Raw genomic sequence first — 15674 nt, 5'->3', positions numbered from 1 at the left:
TGATTCCTTATGTTTTCTAGGCTTTAAACACTTTAGGGTACATGTCTAAATTCAAGTCTAAGCCTTAGGTGCCTTAAAAGCACCATTTGAGCATGTTATTTGGAGTTTACGACCTAAGATATTCTTGGGTCGTGAACTCCCAAACTTGGGTGATTCTTGGTTGATTTCATGTCCCTAACACACTCCTATACAAGTCCAAGGTAGTTACAAATCACGGGGAACAATCTAGGCTTGGTTTCGGGAGTTTACCGCCCAAGAACACCTTGGGGAGTAAACTCCTAGATCGGATGATTTAGATATGTAATCTATGTTATGAACACATTTAAAGCTTTCTAACACTACTAGAAAGAGTTGCTCACAATTTGGGATAAAAACCCGAAGATCCGTGAGAGAGAATTTTGGCTTTTCTCTAATTGGAATTCAACTAATGAACCAATTTGGTTCAGAATTCTATTTATAGTCCTGAGATATTTTGGCAGAAAATATTTTTATTCCTTAAATGAATTCTAATGTCCTAGAGTATTGGAATAACAATGTTGCACAAAACCCTAGTGCATCCACTCTCCTAATATCTCCTTAAGTGTAAAATCCTGAAAACTGCCAAACTTATACTCGAAATCTGAGTTTTCACTGTAACTGTTCTACTTCTATTGGCTTCAAATGGTTTGTTCAGAATGGAAATTTCGGGTTGTCACAACCAAGGCCAGCCCTTTATCGGATTGATATCCGGGTATTTGTTGTTAAGTTATTGCTTTGATATGTTTGCATCCTGGTAGCTAGGATGGTATGTGTTAGAGACCTGGTTAAGGTCGGTATCCTGTTATGTAGGATGATGTTATGCTAGTGACCGGTTAGGTCGGTATCCTGGTTAGGATGATGATATGTTATGTGATCTGCTAGATCGGCTTGTTGACTGTGAATTGTTATATGATTGTATGTTTATGTGCACATGGTTGTTGGACTTGGGTTAGGTTGAGGCGGGTCTTGCTTTGTGCTGTAGGCCAAGATACCCAGGGCGGACCGGTTGTCCCGAAGGCCCAGTGAGCGGTCCGGATATGCTGTAGGCCCCAAGAGGGCGGACCAGACGTGCCGAGGCTCGGAGAGTGGACCAGGCCGACTAAAGGCCCGATGCGGGCGGACCAGTCATACTGTAGACTTAGAGAGTGGACCAGGTGGATTGAAGGCCCGGAGCGGGTGGACCAACCACATTGTAGACTCGATGTATATGGCTAGACTCAGAGGGTGGACCAGGTGGACTGTTGGCCGGTGTGGCGGACCAGTCACATAGTAGACCCGAAGTGCATGGTTGTTCTGTGATCGGATATGATATGGCATGTTATGCGTGTATGGTATATGTGGTTGGTATTTTGGGGATATCTCACTAAGCTTTCGGACTTACAGTTGTGGTTTAATGTTTTTCAGGTTCTTTAGGAGACCGTGGCAAGGCAAAGGTGTGATCGTACCGCTCCTCATGTTTATGTTGTGATGTGATTCTGGGAATACTCTAAATCATTTGTATTGAAAACCTTTTTGTAATAATTTATTGAAATCGGGTTGTTTTTTGAAAAGTTAAAATTGGTTGGAATTTTTCGGTCGTTACAAGTTGGTTGTGAGTTTCGTGCTCCATCTTTCTTAGGGCGGCAGTTGGCTAAGAAGGCCTCAGACCGATTAATCTATAGATTTCGGTCGGCATAGTTATGTGAAGGTTGGTTAGTCACATATACGGGGTTTTGCTAGAATTTTTATTGGTGTGTTGGTATGTGAGGTTGTCGGACATGGCATGGGTGGTGGTTTCCTTCTTTGCCTTTTCAATGGGTGGCGCAAGGTCAGGAGGACTTGGTGGGGTCAGGTTGTGAGTGTTGGTCAGCATGGATGATAAATAGGGTGGCTCTATTTGCTTTGAAGTTAGGTATAACTTTAGGGTCTGCAAGTCATGGAATGAGAAGTAGATTCTTCTTTTATGGATTAAGGAGTTTTGTTTTTTTTGTCAGATCTCTTATTTCTCACTAAGTCTATAGAGGTGGTTGGAGGTGGTTGGTTGTTCAAGAAATGTCACGGTGGACATGATGCAAACCGCTAGAGTCTCTGCTCGAATGGGCTTATGAGCTTGATTTGTAACCTTGGATGTTGGTGGTTGTAGGTGCTAACATTCAAGTGACAGGAGCTCGTGTCGAAGGAGTTAGACTTGAAGGACCCCCAAGGGGTTACCTCAAGAATGGAAGCAAGGACTGATTCGAGGATGAAGTCTAAATTAAGTGGGTGGAATTGTAACACCCAGTTTTCAGAATGGATCGGTTTAGGCCATCAAGAAGTCAAATGCATGGTGTTTGGGAAAACACGTGTGTCACGACATGACCATGAGGAGTTCACGACGTGACAAGTGAAAATGAAAGTCATGACGCGACAATATGATGCTCACGTCATGAGAATGGTTGCAGCCCAAGCCCATAAATTTTTAGGATTCTCTTAATATTTAAGGACTTCTTCTCATGATCTAGGGTATCTTCTTCAGCCTTCATTCCATTCAAACAAACCCCTAGCCCCTTCCATGAGTTCTTGAGTCTTTGATGGTGTTTTGGTGACTTGACAAAGAAGGGACCATATTTGGTGCATAGATCCAGTTTGCAAGCTTCATTAGCATCATCTAGCAACTTCTCTAGACCTATGTAACTATGTAAGTATTCAAGCTTCATGCTTTTTGGTTTCTTGTTGCTAGATATAGAGTTTTATGCATTTTTTTCCATGGTTTGATGACTTAGAGTGTTGGGACTCCATAAAGTTAGCAACTTTATGGGTCCTTAGAGTCCCTTCATAATTATATGTGGTAGATCTAAAGTTTGGGTGATGATTGAAGTCATGCTTGAGGTTTTGACCTCTTTCCTTCATAAGTGACCTAATTTTAGCTCAAGCCTTGCATTAGACATGCAAGACCTTAAAGCATCGATTATTATGGTTTTGGGGCGTAACAAAGCCTTCTAGAGAAGATGTATTAGTGGCTTAATGGATTAAGGGCTTAACTCATCAAGTTACCCTCAGACAGTTCTCACGACGTGAGACGGTGCCTGTCACATCGTGAGAATTGAAGGACCATGATTATTTTGTCTTTTAGTTGGTCATGACATGACCAAGAGAGTCTCACATCGTGAGGAGCAGTTGATCTGTTGACCGTTGACTTTTTCATCGGTTTTACTTTGAGTCAAACTTGAAGGATTTGTGTTGTTGATTAAGTTTTTGCCATATTTTTTATGCTAGAAAGTTAGTAGGAGCAAGCAATGTAGAAAGGGGAGCGTGTTGCAGTGTTTCTGGGTTCTTTGATTCAAGTGAGTTTTCCTCACTGTACCCGTGGGTCGAAGGCACCAGTGTTGGTCCACTAGATTTGGTTACGTATTATTGTGTATAGGATGTTGTTGTGCTGTAGTGATCATATATATATATATATATATATATATATATATATATATATATAGTAGCGCGTTAGGATATATCAATAGTGATATGATGGTTAGAGTACCAGTAGACTGGTCATAGTCTAGAGGAATGTCCTACGGGCTATATGTAGTCATGTAGGATAGATTGATATCTCTTTATATAGGCTTTATTGTATGTTCCTTGTTTGGTTTTGGCTCTAGAGTAGGACATTTGTCCAGTTGTCTATCTCATCTCTAGTTATATGTGGCTATGCATTCCTTAGAGATTTGTCGGTAGCGGACCAGTGTGCTGTAATGGGCCTAGTAGGTGGTAGTGAACTGTATGACAGGCAGATTGGGAGTTTCCTGGACTTATGTGACTACTTGATTTATTGTTTGTTTATATGTCGACATATTGTGGCGGGTGAGGTTGAGGCGGTCATGTTGTGTGTTGTATGCCAAGATACTAGGTGTGGGACGACTGTAAGTCGTAGGCACGGAGGCTTAGGAGGAGCGGTTAGGTTGAGGCAGTAGGCCAACAAACATGGGGTAATCCAGTCCGATGACTGTGGACCTAATATACATGATGTACATGTTTTGTAGTGTGTGGAATTTTGGAGGAACTCATTAAGCTTTGTGCTTACTCAACTGTTTATGTTTTTCAGGTTTCATTAGTGATTGTGGGAAGGCGAAGGCATGACTGTACACACTCATCACCAGCATTAAGGATTTCGTGTTTATTATAATACTCTGATTTTTCAACAAATAATATTTGGAACAAACGGTTTTGTTAACATGGATTTTATAATTGTGATGTTTTACCTTAGTAAAAATGAAATTTTTTTATTGTGAAAATAGGACGTTACAAGTTGGTATCAGAGCTGGTTTGAGGAATTTGGAGGAATACTTTTGAAAATGGGACGTTACAAGTTGATATCAGAGTCATGCAATTTTCTTTACATTTCAAAAAAAAATTGTTTGTATATTTTAAGCCAAAAAAAATAAAAAGATAATTTTGTTTTAGTTTAATGTTTAGATTTTCTTGAAAATGTATGATCTTAGTTTGCAATGTTGTATATGATTGTGTAATTTAGTTTCTTCGTTAAGTATGGAGCTAATATAATTACAAGAGTATAAAAATATAGACATACAATATAGACATACTTTTAAGCATTAATTTCATTTGAAACTCTCACTACAATTCAAGAGTTTCAAAAAAAAAATATTTACACTCACAACTCAAAAGTTTTTGCGTTATGGTTATATTAATTAGTAATGACTAATTACTTTTTAATTTCCTTTAATTTATATACTTTGTAACATATATTAGTAGTGTATTAGTAATTTTATATATTAGTAGTATATTAGTAATTTTTTGCTCACAAAAAAAATTCATGTGTTGGAAAGGATTATGATTCAAATATGAAGAGTTAAACAAATTAGTTTTTTTGAATCTTTAGATAATAGTGTTTCTATATATTAAATGTATATGTACGATTTGAAGCGTTAAATAAATTTTTTAAATACAAATATTATTATAGATGTTTTTATGTTTTTATGTTTTTATGTTTTTATCTAATTAAAAGTTTTAGTATTTAATTTTTTGTACTTTTTATTATTCGTTATAATTTTATGTTTGATATATAATTTATATAATTCTAAACAGTCTTTAAAATTAATTAATGGTATACGTCATCAATGATTTAAAACTATGTTGTTTAATAAAACTAATATGTTAACTATAGTTTTGCTTTACTATAGACATTGTTTTTCATGTAGAAATATTAAATAGTAATTTATTAAAAGTTATTATTTTAACTATACTATATATTCTTGTGCAACACGCGGGAATTCGTGTAGTTATACATATAACCAAGGGTGCATTCGTGCAATCTTAGTTCACCTCTTAAGTGTAGGTGCTTAGTGTCCTTTTTACATTCACTAAATGATTTAAAAAAGTATTTTAACCCCCAATTTTAAAAAGTTTACATGGTTTTTGAGTTTAAAAAGACAAACTTACGTTAAAATTAATGATGAATTTCAAATCTCTTGATTGATGTTTCTTTTTCTCATTCAGTTGGGATTGACTTGCTTTGGTAGGTTCCTCATCACATATTCAATAAGTTGGTGGGAGTTGGCCTTCCTTTTATGAAGTCCAAAGTTCTTAAATGAATTGACGGCTCATTAACTTGTTTTTACAAAGTTTCTTAGGTCCCCATCGCCTATTCAACGGGTATTGGTGGGAGTTGGTTTTCACCTCACGAAATCCAAATATAGCTTTTTACAAGCTTTTAGATATGAATTGACGGCCTGCATCACCACTTGTCATCATAAGTGCAACCCGAGTTCATCGGGTTCCCCTCCGCTTATTCAACGGGTTAGTAGGAGTTGGTTTTCTTTTTGCGAAAATTTAAAATATAAAATGTTGTGTTTTGCAATTGAATTGACAAATTTTATTTTACTTGTTACTGTAAGTAGAAGCACATGTTCGATCCTTATCGTCTATTCCACAAGTTTTGGTAGGAGTTGGTCTTTTTTTCATAAAGTCCAAATTCTTTTTATAATGAATTGATGGAATTTATTTCACTTGTTAAAGAAAGTGTGACCTATTTTGGTGGGTACCTCATCTCTTATTGGACATGATGATAAGAGTTTGATTTTTTTATGAAGTCTAAAAGTTTTTAAGGAATTGACGATGTGGTGGTGTTCATTTTATGAAGTCCAAATATGTTCAAAATCAAAGGAATTGACGGTTATGGTTCATTCGGGCTTAAAATTCTATTAATGATCTTTTTCATTTTGAAGATATTCGGGTTTCGTTGAAATGCGATCAAGAGATAAATATTTTGCAACCAATTCCTTCACCACATACAATACAAAGTTGAAGTTGCAAGTTTTAGAAGGCTAACAATTAGTCAAGTTTGAGTCCGTTTGGGTGCATCATTTGATTTCTTTTACACACATACAATTGGATTGATTCAACAGGTCAAAGATCATGTAAAGTTTATAATTCCAAAAAGAAAAGACACGATGTCAAGAAAGTTGAAACAAGTTTCCATTTAGATGATTCATAGATTTCTAGAACAAAAAACTTTTTTGACTTGAACTTCTTTGGAGGACTTCCTGGAAATAAAGGAACCATCATTGGCACCCCTCATAGGCTAAACTTGCAACTTTTCTTTATCACTTCTCCTTCACGATTCCACCACTCATCTTCTCCAACCTTAACCCCATCATCGAACCACCCACAAACCTCCCTTATTAAGCCAATCCAGCCACCCATCGCCACCCATTACCACCATCTTTACAAATTTCTTACCCATCACCATTAACAGCCTTCAAACTCCCAAAAAACATCACTTTCTCCCTTATTTATCCCACCTTCATCACCAATGAATCTACCTTAAATATCCACCTGTGAATAGGGATGAAAATTTGGCCCGGAAACTCAAACCAAACCGAAACCCGAAGCGACCCGAACTGAATTAGGCCCGAATAAGCAAATCGATTCGGGTTTCAGGTATCTATATTATGCTTATTCTGTTCTTGGGTTATTTGGTCCAGGTTACCAAAATAAGATTTTATTCCATTCTAAATACTCGACCCGAAATTGAAAAGTCATTTAATTTTAATCATGATTACTTTCCCTCGTTAGTCGCTAGTAATCCTTATGTGATCGACTGCGAACTCGAAGTCGTGCCTGCATTCCTCGTCCCCTTCTTTGATCGACAAAAATCGAAATCACAATTCACACTTGTGTCCTTGTTCACAACAAAACAAAAAATTAAAAAACCCCTACGATCGTCCTTGTCGTTTCAAAATCGATCAATCTTCTCAACTATTGTCAAACTCAAAATCACTTTTGTCAATCCTTCCTCATGTTTCATACATTCAAAAATCAATCATTCTTATTGTCTCTAAGGATTCACAAATTCCTACTTTGTCTAGTCATGGAAAATTGGGCTCGAACTTAAGGAACTCAAGTAAGCAATTAATTCTTATTATATTAATCTACTCCGTAAATGTTATTATTTCATGTGTTATTGTGTTATCTTAGTCTTTGAATGTTTTATGTTCATTTATAAAAGTAAATTGTTATTTTATTATTCGGATTATAGAATCTTAATACAGGTTATTCGCTTTTTTTTCAATTATATTAGGTCAATAATCACCGTGTATAAGTTATTCGGGTTATTTGGATAATAACCAAACCGACTAATGCCTAAACCGAACCGAACCCATATTGGTTAATCGGTCCGGTTTTTACAATTACCCTTATTCGGGGTTTTCAGGTTATTCGGGTTCGGGTCGGTTCGATTCCGACCAAACAACCCAAATCACACCAATGGAAACCACCCTTATTCCTCCCATTGTCTCGTGAAAACTGCCACCACCGAACCACTCAATACCACCTTATACCACATTCCAGCCACCACCATCGAACCCACCATCACCAAACACCCAACCTTACAACTCCATTAACCTCCGCCAAACCACCAGCATTCATCAATTCTGCCAAGAAAAAAAAATAGAAAAGTATGGCGCTATTAGAATCAGAAATAGAAGAGGAAAAGGGAGAGAAATACCTGCGATCAATCAGCAAGATTAAGGAGCTGTTAATTTCATCGATCGATTGGAGAAGAGAGAAGGGAAGAGAGAAGGGAGCTGCAATCATTTGGCTTCTGTCGACCGAAGGGAGGAGACGCGAAGAAGAGGAGGTGTCGATCGGATTTAAGAAGTGAAGAAGGAAAAGAACGAGACACGACACAGAGAAGCAATCGATTGTGAGAATCGAAGGGAGAGCTGCGATTTTTTTTCTTTTCTTTGTGTCGTTGACGATCAAAATCGACAGAAGGAAGAAGGAAACGTCGAGATTCGGTACAAACGCACGCAACAGAACAAGGTCTATGGGTGCAATGGGCTGAAATTGTGAGCCTGATCTTTTGGGTTAAGCGGATTCCCTTATGGGCTTCGAATCTCAAACGCTGGCACGCAAAAGGGGAGTCTATTTCCTTTCTTTTCTATTATTTTTGGTTGACATTCATAATTTATTTTAGAGAAAGTTAAATGCACTTACCTAATATTTTTCTTATTTTCCTATTCGCTAGTTTAATTTCAAGTTTCATAGAGTAATTTTTTTGTGGGTTTAGTTGATTTGGGTTAAATGGTAATTCTAATGCTTTAATTTAATTAATATAAAATTATAAATTGTATGGTAATTGTTTGAATAAAATTATTTGATATTCAAATGTGTGTTTAATTTCAAATTATTTTATGAAATTTAATTAATTAATCGAACGGTTATTATCTAGCCAATAATAGATGTTAGATGTTAATTTGAATTTCATTTTATAATTAATTACAACTTCAGATTTTGAGAGAATCTTTAGTTGGGAAATCGTTTGAACAATAGTGTGTGATTTCGTGATCCCACTTAAAATCAACATAGACGTATTAACGTTTTTTTAATTTTATAAACTGCATAGAGATATGAGTGAATGATTGTAAATCGAAACATAAGACCGAGAGGTAATTAAAAATTTTAGATTGTTTTAACAAATTTATTACCACCACATTTGTGTTAATTACGTAATTGCATTAGATGGATCATTGAACACATAAATATCAATTAAACCTTGTTTTTCTCTTGTTTGTTAAATCCCAATTTTTATGTTTGTCCCTTTTAGTCGCTTTGGTCCTTAGTATTGTGTTAGAGTTTGTTTTAGAAATATTAGTTGCTTTGCTAATTTTTATTTTATCCTAGAGTTAGTTACCTAGTTTAATCAAACCAAATCATTTTTACTAACAACTACCTAATCTTTCATCCTCTAAGATAGATAGTCTTTGTAGGTATGATATTTTGTCTTAAGACTATATTACTTGTACGACCTTGTATATTTGCGAGTACGTGTTTTCGTCAACAGTAGACATATATTGACTTCCAATTTCAAAATGATAATAAACTTATAGAAATTGTTCAATGTTAATTCTCAGTCCAAAACGTACTAGGTCTTAAACGAATCTTTTTAATGAATCTCTTTTTAATGAGTCTCATACTCATTTCCTACGGCGGACCTACTTGGTGTCCCGGAGTGGCACATGCAACCCTCAAAATTTACCGTGAAAAATTTAGTATAAATTATTAAAATCCATCACAAATCCGTTGGAAATCCGTCATGAGTTTGTTGGAAATCCATTACAAAATCCTAATAAGTGTAAATTAGTGTAAATGTTGAGGAAACCCTTTTAATGACGGATTTTATGACGAAAACTATCATCGAAAGTTGATTTTTTTTAGTAAGACAACCCTTAAAAAATTGTGCAACCCTGATATTTCTTTCCGCGTTTGTCACTGTTCATTTCTCTCTTGATCGAAATTCAAAACCTATAAACCCTTCATCATTGTCTATTTTTCAAGAAGTGATACAAGTAATGCCTTGTGGTATTCCCGCAAAGGTTTCCACCGAAAGTACTTGTGTTCTAGTTTTTGACTGTGTTCTTAGTTCATCCGTTGTTCATCATAATATTACATAAGAGATCACATGCATAATAGATTTTGAAGTAGACCAGGGGTACTCAAATGAATGATACTTTTAGAAAGGATCTACGTATATAGGAAGGATCTAGAAGAAAGAAAATGCTAAAATTTGTGTTGCAATTTCTATTTCAAATTATGGATTTCTAAACGGTTGTTTTAAAAACTTTATTAATTTTACAAAAAAAAAAAAAAAAAAGGGTACTTTATATAAAATATTTTTGAGTTATGGATTTCTAAACCGGCAAGTGATTTTTTTTTGTTAATTTGAAGTTATATCGATTATTTTGTATAAGGTCAACTTAGTGTTGTTTGATCATATACAAGTTTCGACATCAATATCAAAAGAAAGTTAAAAAAGGTGTTTAACAATTTCAAAAGTTCTTTTAGAATGACTTTTTGTCAAGAAAAAAAAATTGTTTTAAAAGTCAAGAATTTATGAGTTTTGGTGACTTTTGGTTTTTTGGTATTTGTTTCTCAAAGTCATCTAAACACATTTTAAAAACTCTTTTCAAAAAAGCTATAAGTCAAAAAATTCTTTTGTCAAAAAAGATTTTTAAGTTAAAAACAATCTCAAACACCTCTTTGAGTACGACCACATAGGAGTGGTTGCAGGGTAATTGTAGAAGCAGCCGTAGAGTGGTTGTACTTATAGTATAAGCATTGCAAGTGTATGGTCGTAATATAAACAATCTAGTCTATACATATAGTGTATCACTATGATGTATGGCTACAATATTCGAGTAAGGGGCCACATGTGTAGATCACTTTTCTTAGGCCCAACCCACAACAAACTCATTTCTATAAATAGAGCCCCCCCTTTAACAAATGTTACCGTAAAGCATAGAGGGTGTGTGTGTGGGTGACAACTCAAATTTAAATAACTTTCTATAGGTTTTGTATGAGTACATAGCTTGATCTCCTTGATCGAGCAAACTCCTTTAAATCCTTATGTTTATTTTTCCTCGCATATTTAATTGTTGTGTGCTTGTGTTTTGTTTGTTTATCAAAGTCGTTAATCCCAACATTTAGTAATTTAGCATCTTGTTTTGCTTTGTCCTAGTTAATATCAAACGATATACACACAATTAGTTTAGTCATATCCAATTGCAAAGTCTCATTCAGCTAACCTAAAGCCCTTCCAACGTGATTTATGCACTAAAGCATTCCAAAACATGCAAAAAAAATTATTCTTGTAGTGCGTTTGGTGAGCTAAGACATGTGTCAATGGGGACGAATAATTACAGCTTTTTGTCCACCAAAAGGCTGAAATAAGATCTCAAATACACAAGACGTGAATGTCTTCTCCATCTTCATCATATATATATATATATATATATATATATATATATATATATATATATATATATATATATATATATATATATATATATATATATATATATATATATATATATATATATATATATATATATATATATATATATAAAGGATTTGTTCAGTCCAATTAAATCTTATGTAACAAATTCAGTAAGAGATGTCTATTTCCTAGGCATTTTATAAAAGGAATATATAGATATGTTGACAAGAACAACCAGCTTCATCAAGTAAACTCAAGTGTAATATGGAACCGGTTACTCAGGCAGCAACACGAGAGATGAGAGCATGATGCCCGTCCTTGTGTAACTCTACATAAAAAAAAAAAAAAAAAAAAAAAAGCACTCTCCCTACGCAGGCATTATCCTGTTCAGGTTCTAAGGGACTTTCTCAGCCTGAAAATGCTTTTTGCTTTGGTGAAGCAAATTCAGACACCCCCGGTGCATAATTTATGTCAATACCATTAAATCAACACAATATTTATATTTATAATAAAAATATTAAACGCACCAGAAATAAACAACTTCTGATACTACCACAATCACAAATCACAGGAGACATTTGTTCGGCCTTTCATTTATTCTTGAAACAAACTAAACACTATGTACTACTCACCTAGCGTTTGAAGTTGAACCTCATTCCACACTAGGCCCATCTTCCAGAATCCATACAATCAAATCCAAGGCCATTCTCCATTTTTTCCCATGCTCCCTTATCAATCTATTCAATTATAATAATTATAATAAATAAATAAATATCTTTGTATTACGAAATAATAATAAATAGAAAAAAAAAAAAAAAAAAAAAAAAAAAAAAAAAGCGCTAACCTTCATTTCTTCAATGATTTGAAGTAGGACTCAGGCAAATAAATTTCACCACCAGCCTCACCATGTTGTTCACCACTGACAGTCTTCTTAGCAGCGTTAAACTCAGCGCTCATAGCATCCATCCCTTCCTGAACAGCCTCTTCTGCGCTTCCATACCCATGTTCCTCCGCATACTTCCTCACATCCTCGGTAATCTTCATCGAACAAAACTTGGGCCCACACATGGAACAAAAATGGGCCACTTTCGCACCATCAGACGGCATCGTTTCATCGTGAAACGCCGTAGCAGTCATCGGGTCCAACGACAACGCAAACTGATCCAACCACCTGAACTCAAACCTCGCTTTGCTTAAAGCGTCGTCCCAAGCTTGAGCGTGTGGGTGGCCTTTTGCTAGGTCAGCAGCGTGGGCGGCGATTTTGTAGGAGATAACGCCGGTTTTCACATCGTCGCGATTGGGGAGACCGAGGTGTTCTTTGGGGGTGACGTAACAGAGGAGGGCGGTTCCTAGGGCTCCGATGTTGGCGGCGCCGATGGCGGAGGTGATGTGGTCGTAGCCTGGGGCGATGTCGGTGGTTAATGGGCCGAGTGTGTAGAATGGGGCTTCGTTGCACCATTCTAATTGTTTTTGCATGTTTTCAGGGATTTTGTGCATTGGGATATGTCCGGGTCCTTCGTTCATCACCTGTAATATTCGAGATAAGTTATTATGTAAGTATGCAAGAAGATGAAAACTTTAACATGATCCTATCCCTTTTCTTTTCAACATACCTGTACATCCTTCGCCCAAGCTTTTCGAGTCAACTCACCTTGAGTCAATAACTCAGCAAACTGAGCAGTATCATTAGCATCATAAATGGATCCAGGCCTCAACCCATCACCAATAGACAAAGCAATATCATACTGATTACAAATATCAAGAATGTCCTCCCAATGTTCATAAGCAAAATTCTCCTTATGATAAGCCAAACACCATTTTGCATGAATCGACCCACCTCGTGAAACAATGCCAGTCATCCGTTTAGCAGTTAACGGAATATACCTTAACAGAACACCCGCGTGAATAGTAAAATAGTCAACACCCTGTTCAGCTTGCTCAATCAAAGTCTCCCTAAAAACCTCCCAAGTCAAATTCTCAGCAATTCCGTTGACTTTCTCAAGTGCTTGGTAGATAGGAACAGTCCCAACTGGAACAGATGAGTTACGGAGGATCCATTCACGGGTTTCATGGATATGGCGACCCGTGGATAGATCCATGATCGTATCCGCACCCCACATTGTTGCCCATTGAAGCTTGTGAACTTCTTCTTCAATTGAGCTAACAACAGCTGAGTTTCCGATGTTTGCGTTGACTTTGACCAAGAAATTTCTTCCAACAATCATCGGTTCAAGTTCCAGATGTTTTTTGTTTGAAGGAATGATCGCGCGACCACGTGCAACTTCTGATCGGACGAATTCAGGGTCGAGATTTTCCCGGGTTGCACAGTAAAGCATTTCTTCGGTTATGATCCCCTGCTTCGCGTAGTACATTTGAGTGTACCTTGGTGGACTTGATTTCTCCCTGGAATCAATCCAATTTTTGCGTAGTTTTGGGAGTCCGATTTGGGGGTTTATGTTTTGTGGGCCACTGGTGTCATACGTGTCAAAATGTGGTTCGTCACCTGCCAGGTGGACACGTCGAAATGGAACTTTGAGGACATTACCGGTGTTTTCATGGATAACTTCTTTGTATTCCTTTGTGCTTTGTGGGAAACATTGTTCGAACGATGGAAGAGGAAGAAAGTCAGGGGCAGATGGGTCAATTGTGTTTTTTCTTTGACTAGTCTTCTGCACGTTGGTTGATGGAGGGTCAAAGGTCAAGGTAGCTCGAGGCACCATGATGGAGGAAGTGGAAGAGGAAGAGAGTGATTCCTTCTTCCATAAGTTGGGAGTTTCAATAGAAACATCAAAAACAGGCAAGAAAGCAGTTTTGGAAATCTTTGAAAGGGAAGAATGGTTGGAGTTTTTGCACATGACTGATGTCAGATTAGCATGAATCGATGCCATCTTCAGATGTATCTGTTAAAAAAAGAAGAAAGACAGATTATCAACCATATAGATGGTGATTACAGGAAAAGAATTGAAATTAAATGGTGAAAACTTCCATTGAAATGTTATAATATTGATCTCACCAAAGACGAACAAAAATCAGTGAAATTATTATGTGTTTTCAGATCGGGGGTTTATTAATGCAGAAGGTATCAAAAACAAAAGCGATGTTGGAGAAATTTAAACAAATCATAGAATCCATTTCCAGCAACTTTCATAGGCCATTAGTTCAGATTCTGTTTACATAACAATCCCTTTTCTGTTTCATCGTCTTAAGACCTTCAAGAGTAACCCCAAATCACTAATTACGACTAAACCCCTTGAATTCCATGATCGATCCACCACAAAAAAGTATATCGGACGTAACTATGAACACATCCAGTAAATCTAAGAATATGCGTTGATTAAATTTGTGTATAATTCTGAAAACATGCAATCCGAAAGTAGAATCTATCACGAAAGAATCCATCGCTGCTACTAACACGCAGAAAAAGAAATTGAAACGATCCATTTTTAATCGATCAAAGAATCGATAGTCACATACAGCAAGCACATTAAAGTAATAACCAAAGCACAAAAACGATTGATGTTTGAAGTAAGTGAAAGGGACGCAATTCAATGATTCAAACATGAATTCAGACGTCAATCGGTGCTACTTACATTCGATCTTTGAAATGTTCCGGCAGATAACTGTGTGCGTGTGTGTGTGCATGAGAGAGAGAGAGAGAGAGAGAGAGAGAGAGAGAGAGAGAGAGTTAGTTACCACAAGAATTTGCTTCTTATCTGTAAAAGCAGTAGTGATGGATGAAGGAGCGGAAGTATAAGAAGACGAAGAGGAGTGAAGTGGGTTTTAATGAAAGGCGCTGAAAACCAGTCCCCCTCCTGTTCCTTTGATATTTTATTTTATTTTTCAAAATGAAAATTTATGATTTTGGTATTATTATATTATTTTTTTATAACAGATTGTTCTTATTTATTCATACTACAAATTACAAAAAATGATTATAAAGTATGTTTAAATGCTTTAATACCATGCATATAAAACAAAAATACTTTTAATCTTAATATTAAGATATTTATAATAATTTTTATCATATTATTTATTACTACAATTTAAAAAAGTATAGACCTTTCATGATACCTCCTTCCTCAATGATATAACTTCTATCCGAAGATGATGTAATTTGACCCTACTTAGATTTATTATCCAATTTATCATATTCATTTTGTTTTATCATCTCTAATTTCTGTAAAGATTATATTATTGTTTTTTTAACTTTTTATAGAATGTTAATAATGACAAGGTTAATTAATATGATTTCCATTATTTCTCGTTAATATTATTCAACTCTTCTCAGTTATGTAGTTAAATATTAATATTTTTGTTAGTTTCCTTAAGTAGTGTTATAAACAAAATATTACAATTGATAATAATAACAAAACGATGAATTATTTTATCAGTATTCCATAAGAATATATCT

General features: G+C 35.8%; 1 protein-coding gene and 1 long non-coding RNA gene across 4 annotated transcripts; both read right to left on the bottom strand.

Annotated features, from left to right (window-relative positions):
- Positions 1–7265: 7265 nt before the first annotated feature.
- On the bottom strand, positions 7266–8605 carry LOC122198151 (uncharacterized). The gene is made up of 2 exons (XR_006192027.1): positions 7994–8605; positions 7266–7919 (listed from the first exon to the last, which is right to left on the bottom strand). It is a non-coding gene; the product is annotated as an uncharacterized LOC122198151 (long non-coding RNA).
- A 2824-nt stretch (positions 8606–11429) lies between these two features.
- On the bottom strand, positions 11430–15112 carry LOC111878345 (phosphomethylpyrimidine synthase, chloroplastic). Of its 3 annotated transcripts, XR_006183451.2 has the most exons (5): positions 14957–15112; positions 12877–14163; positions 12108–12790; positions 11896–12000; positions 11430–11691 (listed from the first exon to the last, which is right to left on the bottom strand). XR_006183451.2 is itself a non-coding variant. In XM_023874853.3 (4 exons), exons 2-3 carry the CDS (start codon positions 14149–14151, stop codon positions 12110–12112), a joined length of 1956 nt encoding a protein of 651 aa, XP_023730621.1. In that variant the 5' UTR covers positions 14152–14163; positions 14957–15112; the 3' UTR covers positions 11744–12000; positions 12108–12109. The 3 variants fall into 3 exon arrangements, 2 of the variants coding, with proteins under 2 accessions (XP_023730621.1, XP_023730622.1); XM_023874853.3 differs by lacking the exon at positions 11430–11691 and having other exon boundaries at positions 11744–12000; XM_023874854.3 differs by lacking the exon at positions 11430–11691 and having other exon boundaries at positions 11744–12000; positions 14854–15004.
- Positions 15113–15674: the final 562 nt, after the last annotated feature.

Source organism: Lactuca sativa, chromosome 5 (assembly GCF_002870075.4).
Source record: "Lactuca sativa cultivar Salinas chromosome 5, Lsat_Salinas_v11, whole genome shotgun sequence".
Lineage (NCBI taxonomy): Eukaryota > Viridiplantae > Streptophyta > Magnoliopsida > Asterales > Asteraceae > Lactuca > Lactuca sativa.
Note: the sequence above shows the minus strand (reverse complement) of the source record. Positions and strands in the feature narration are given on the sequence as shown.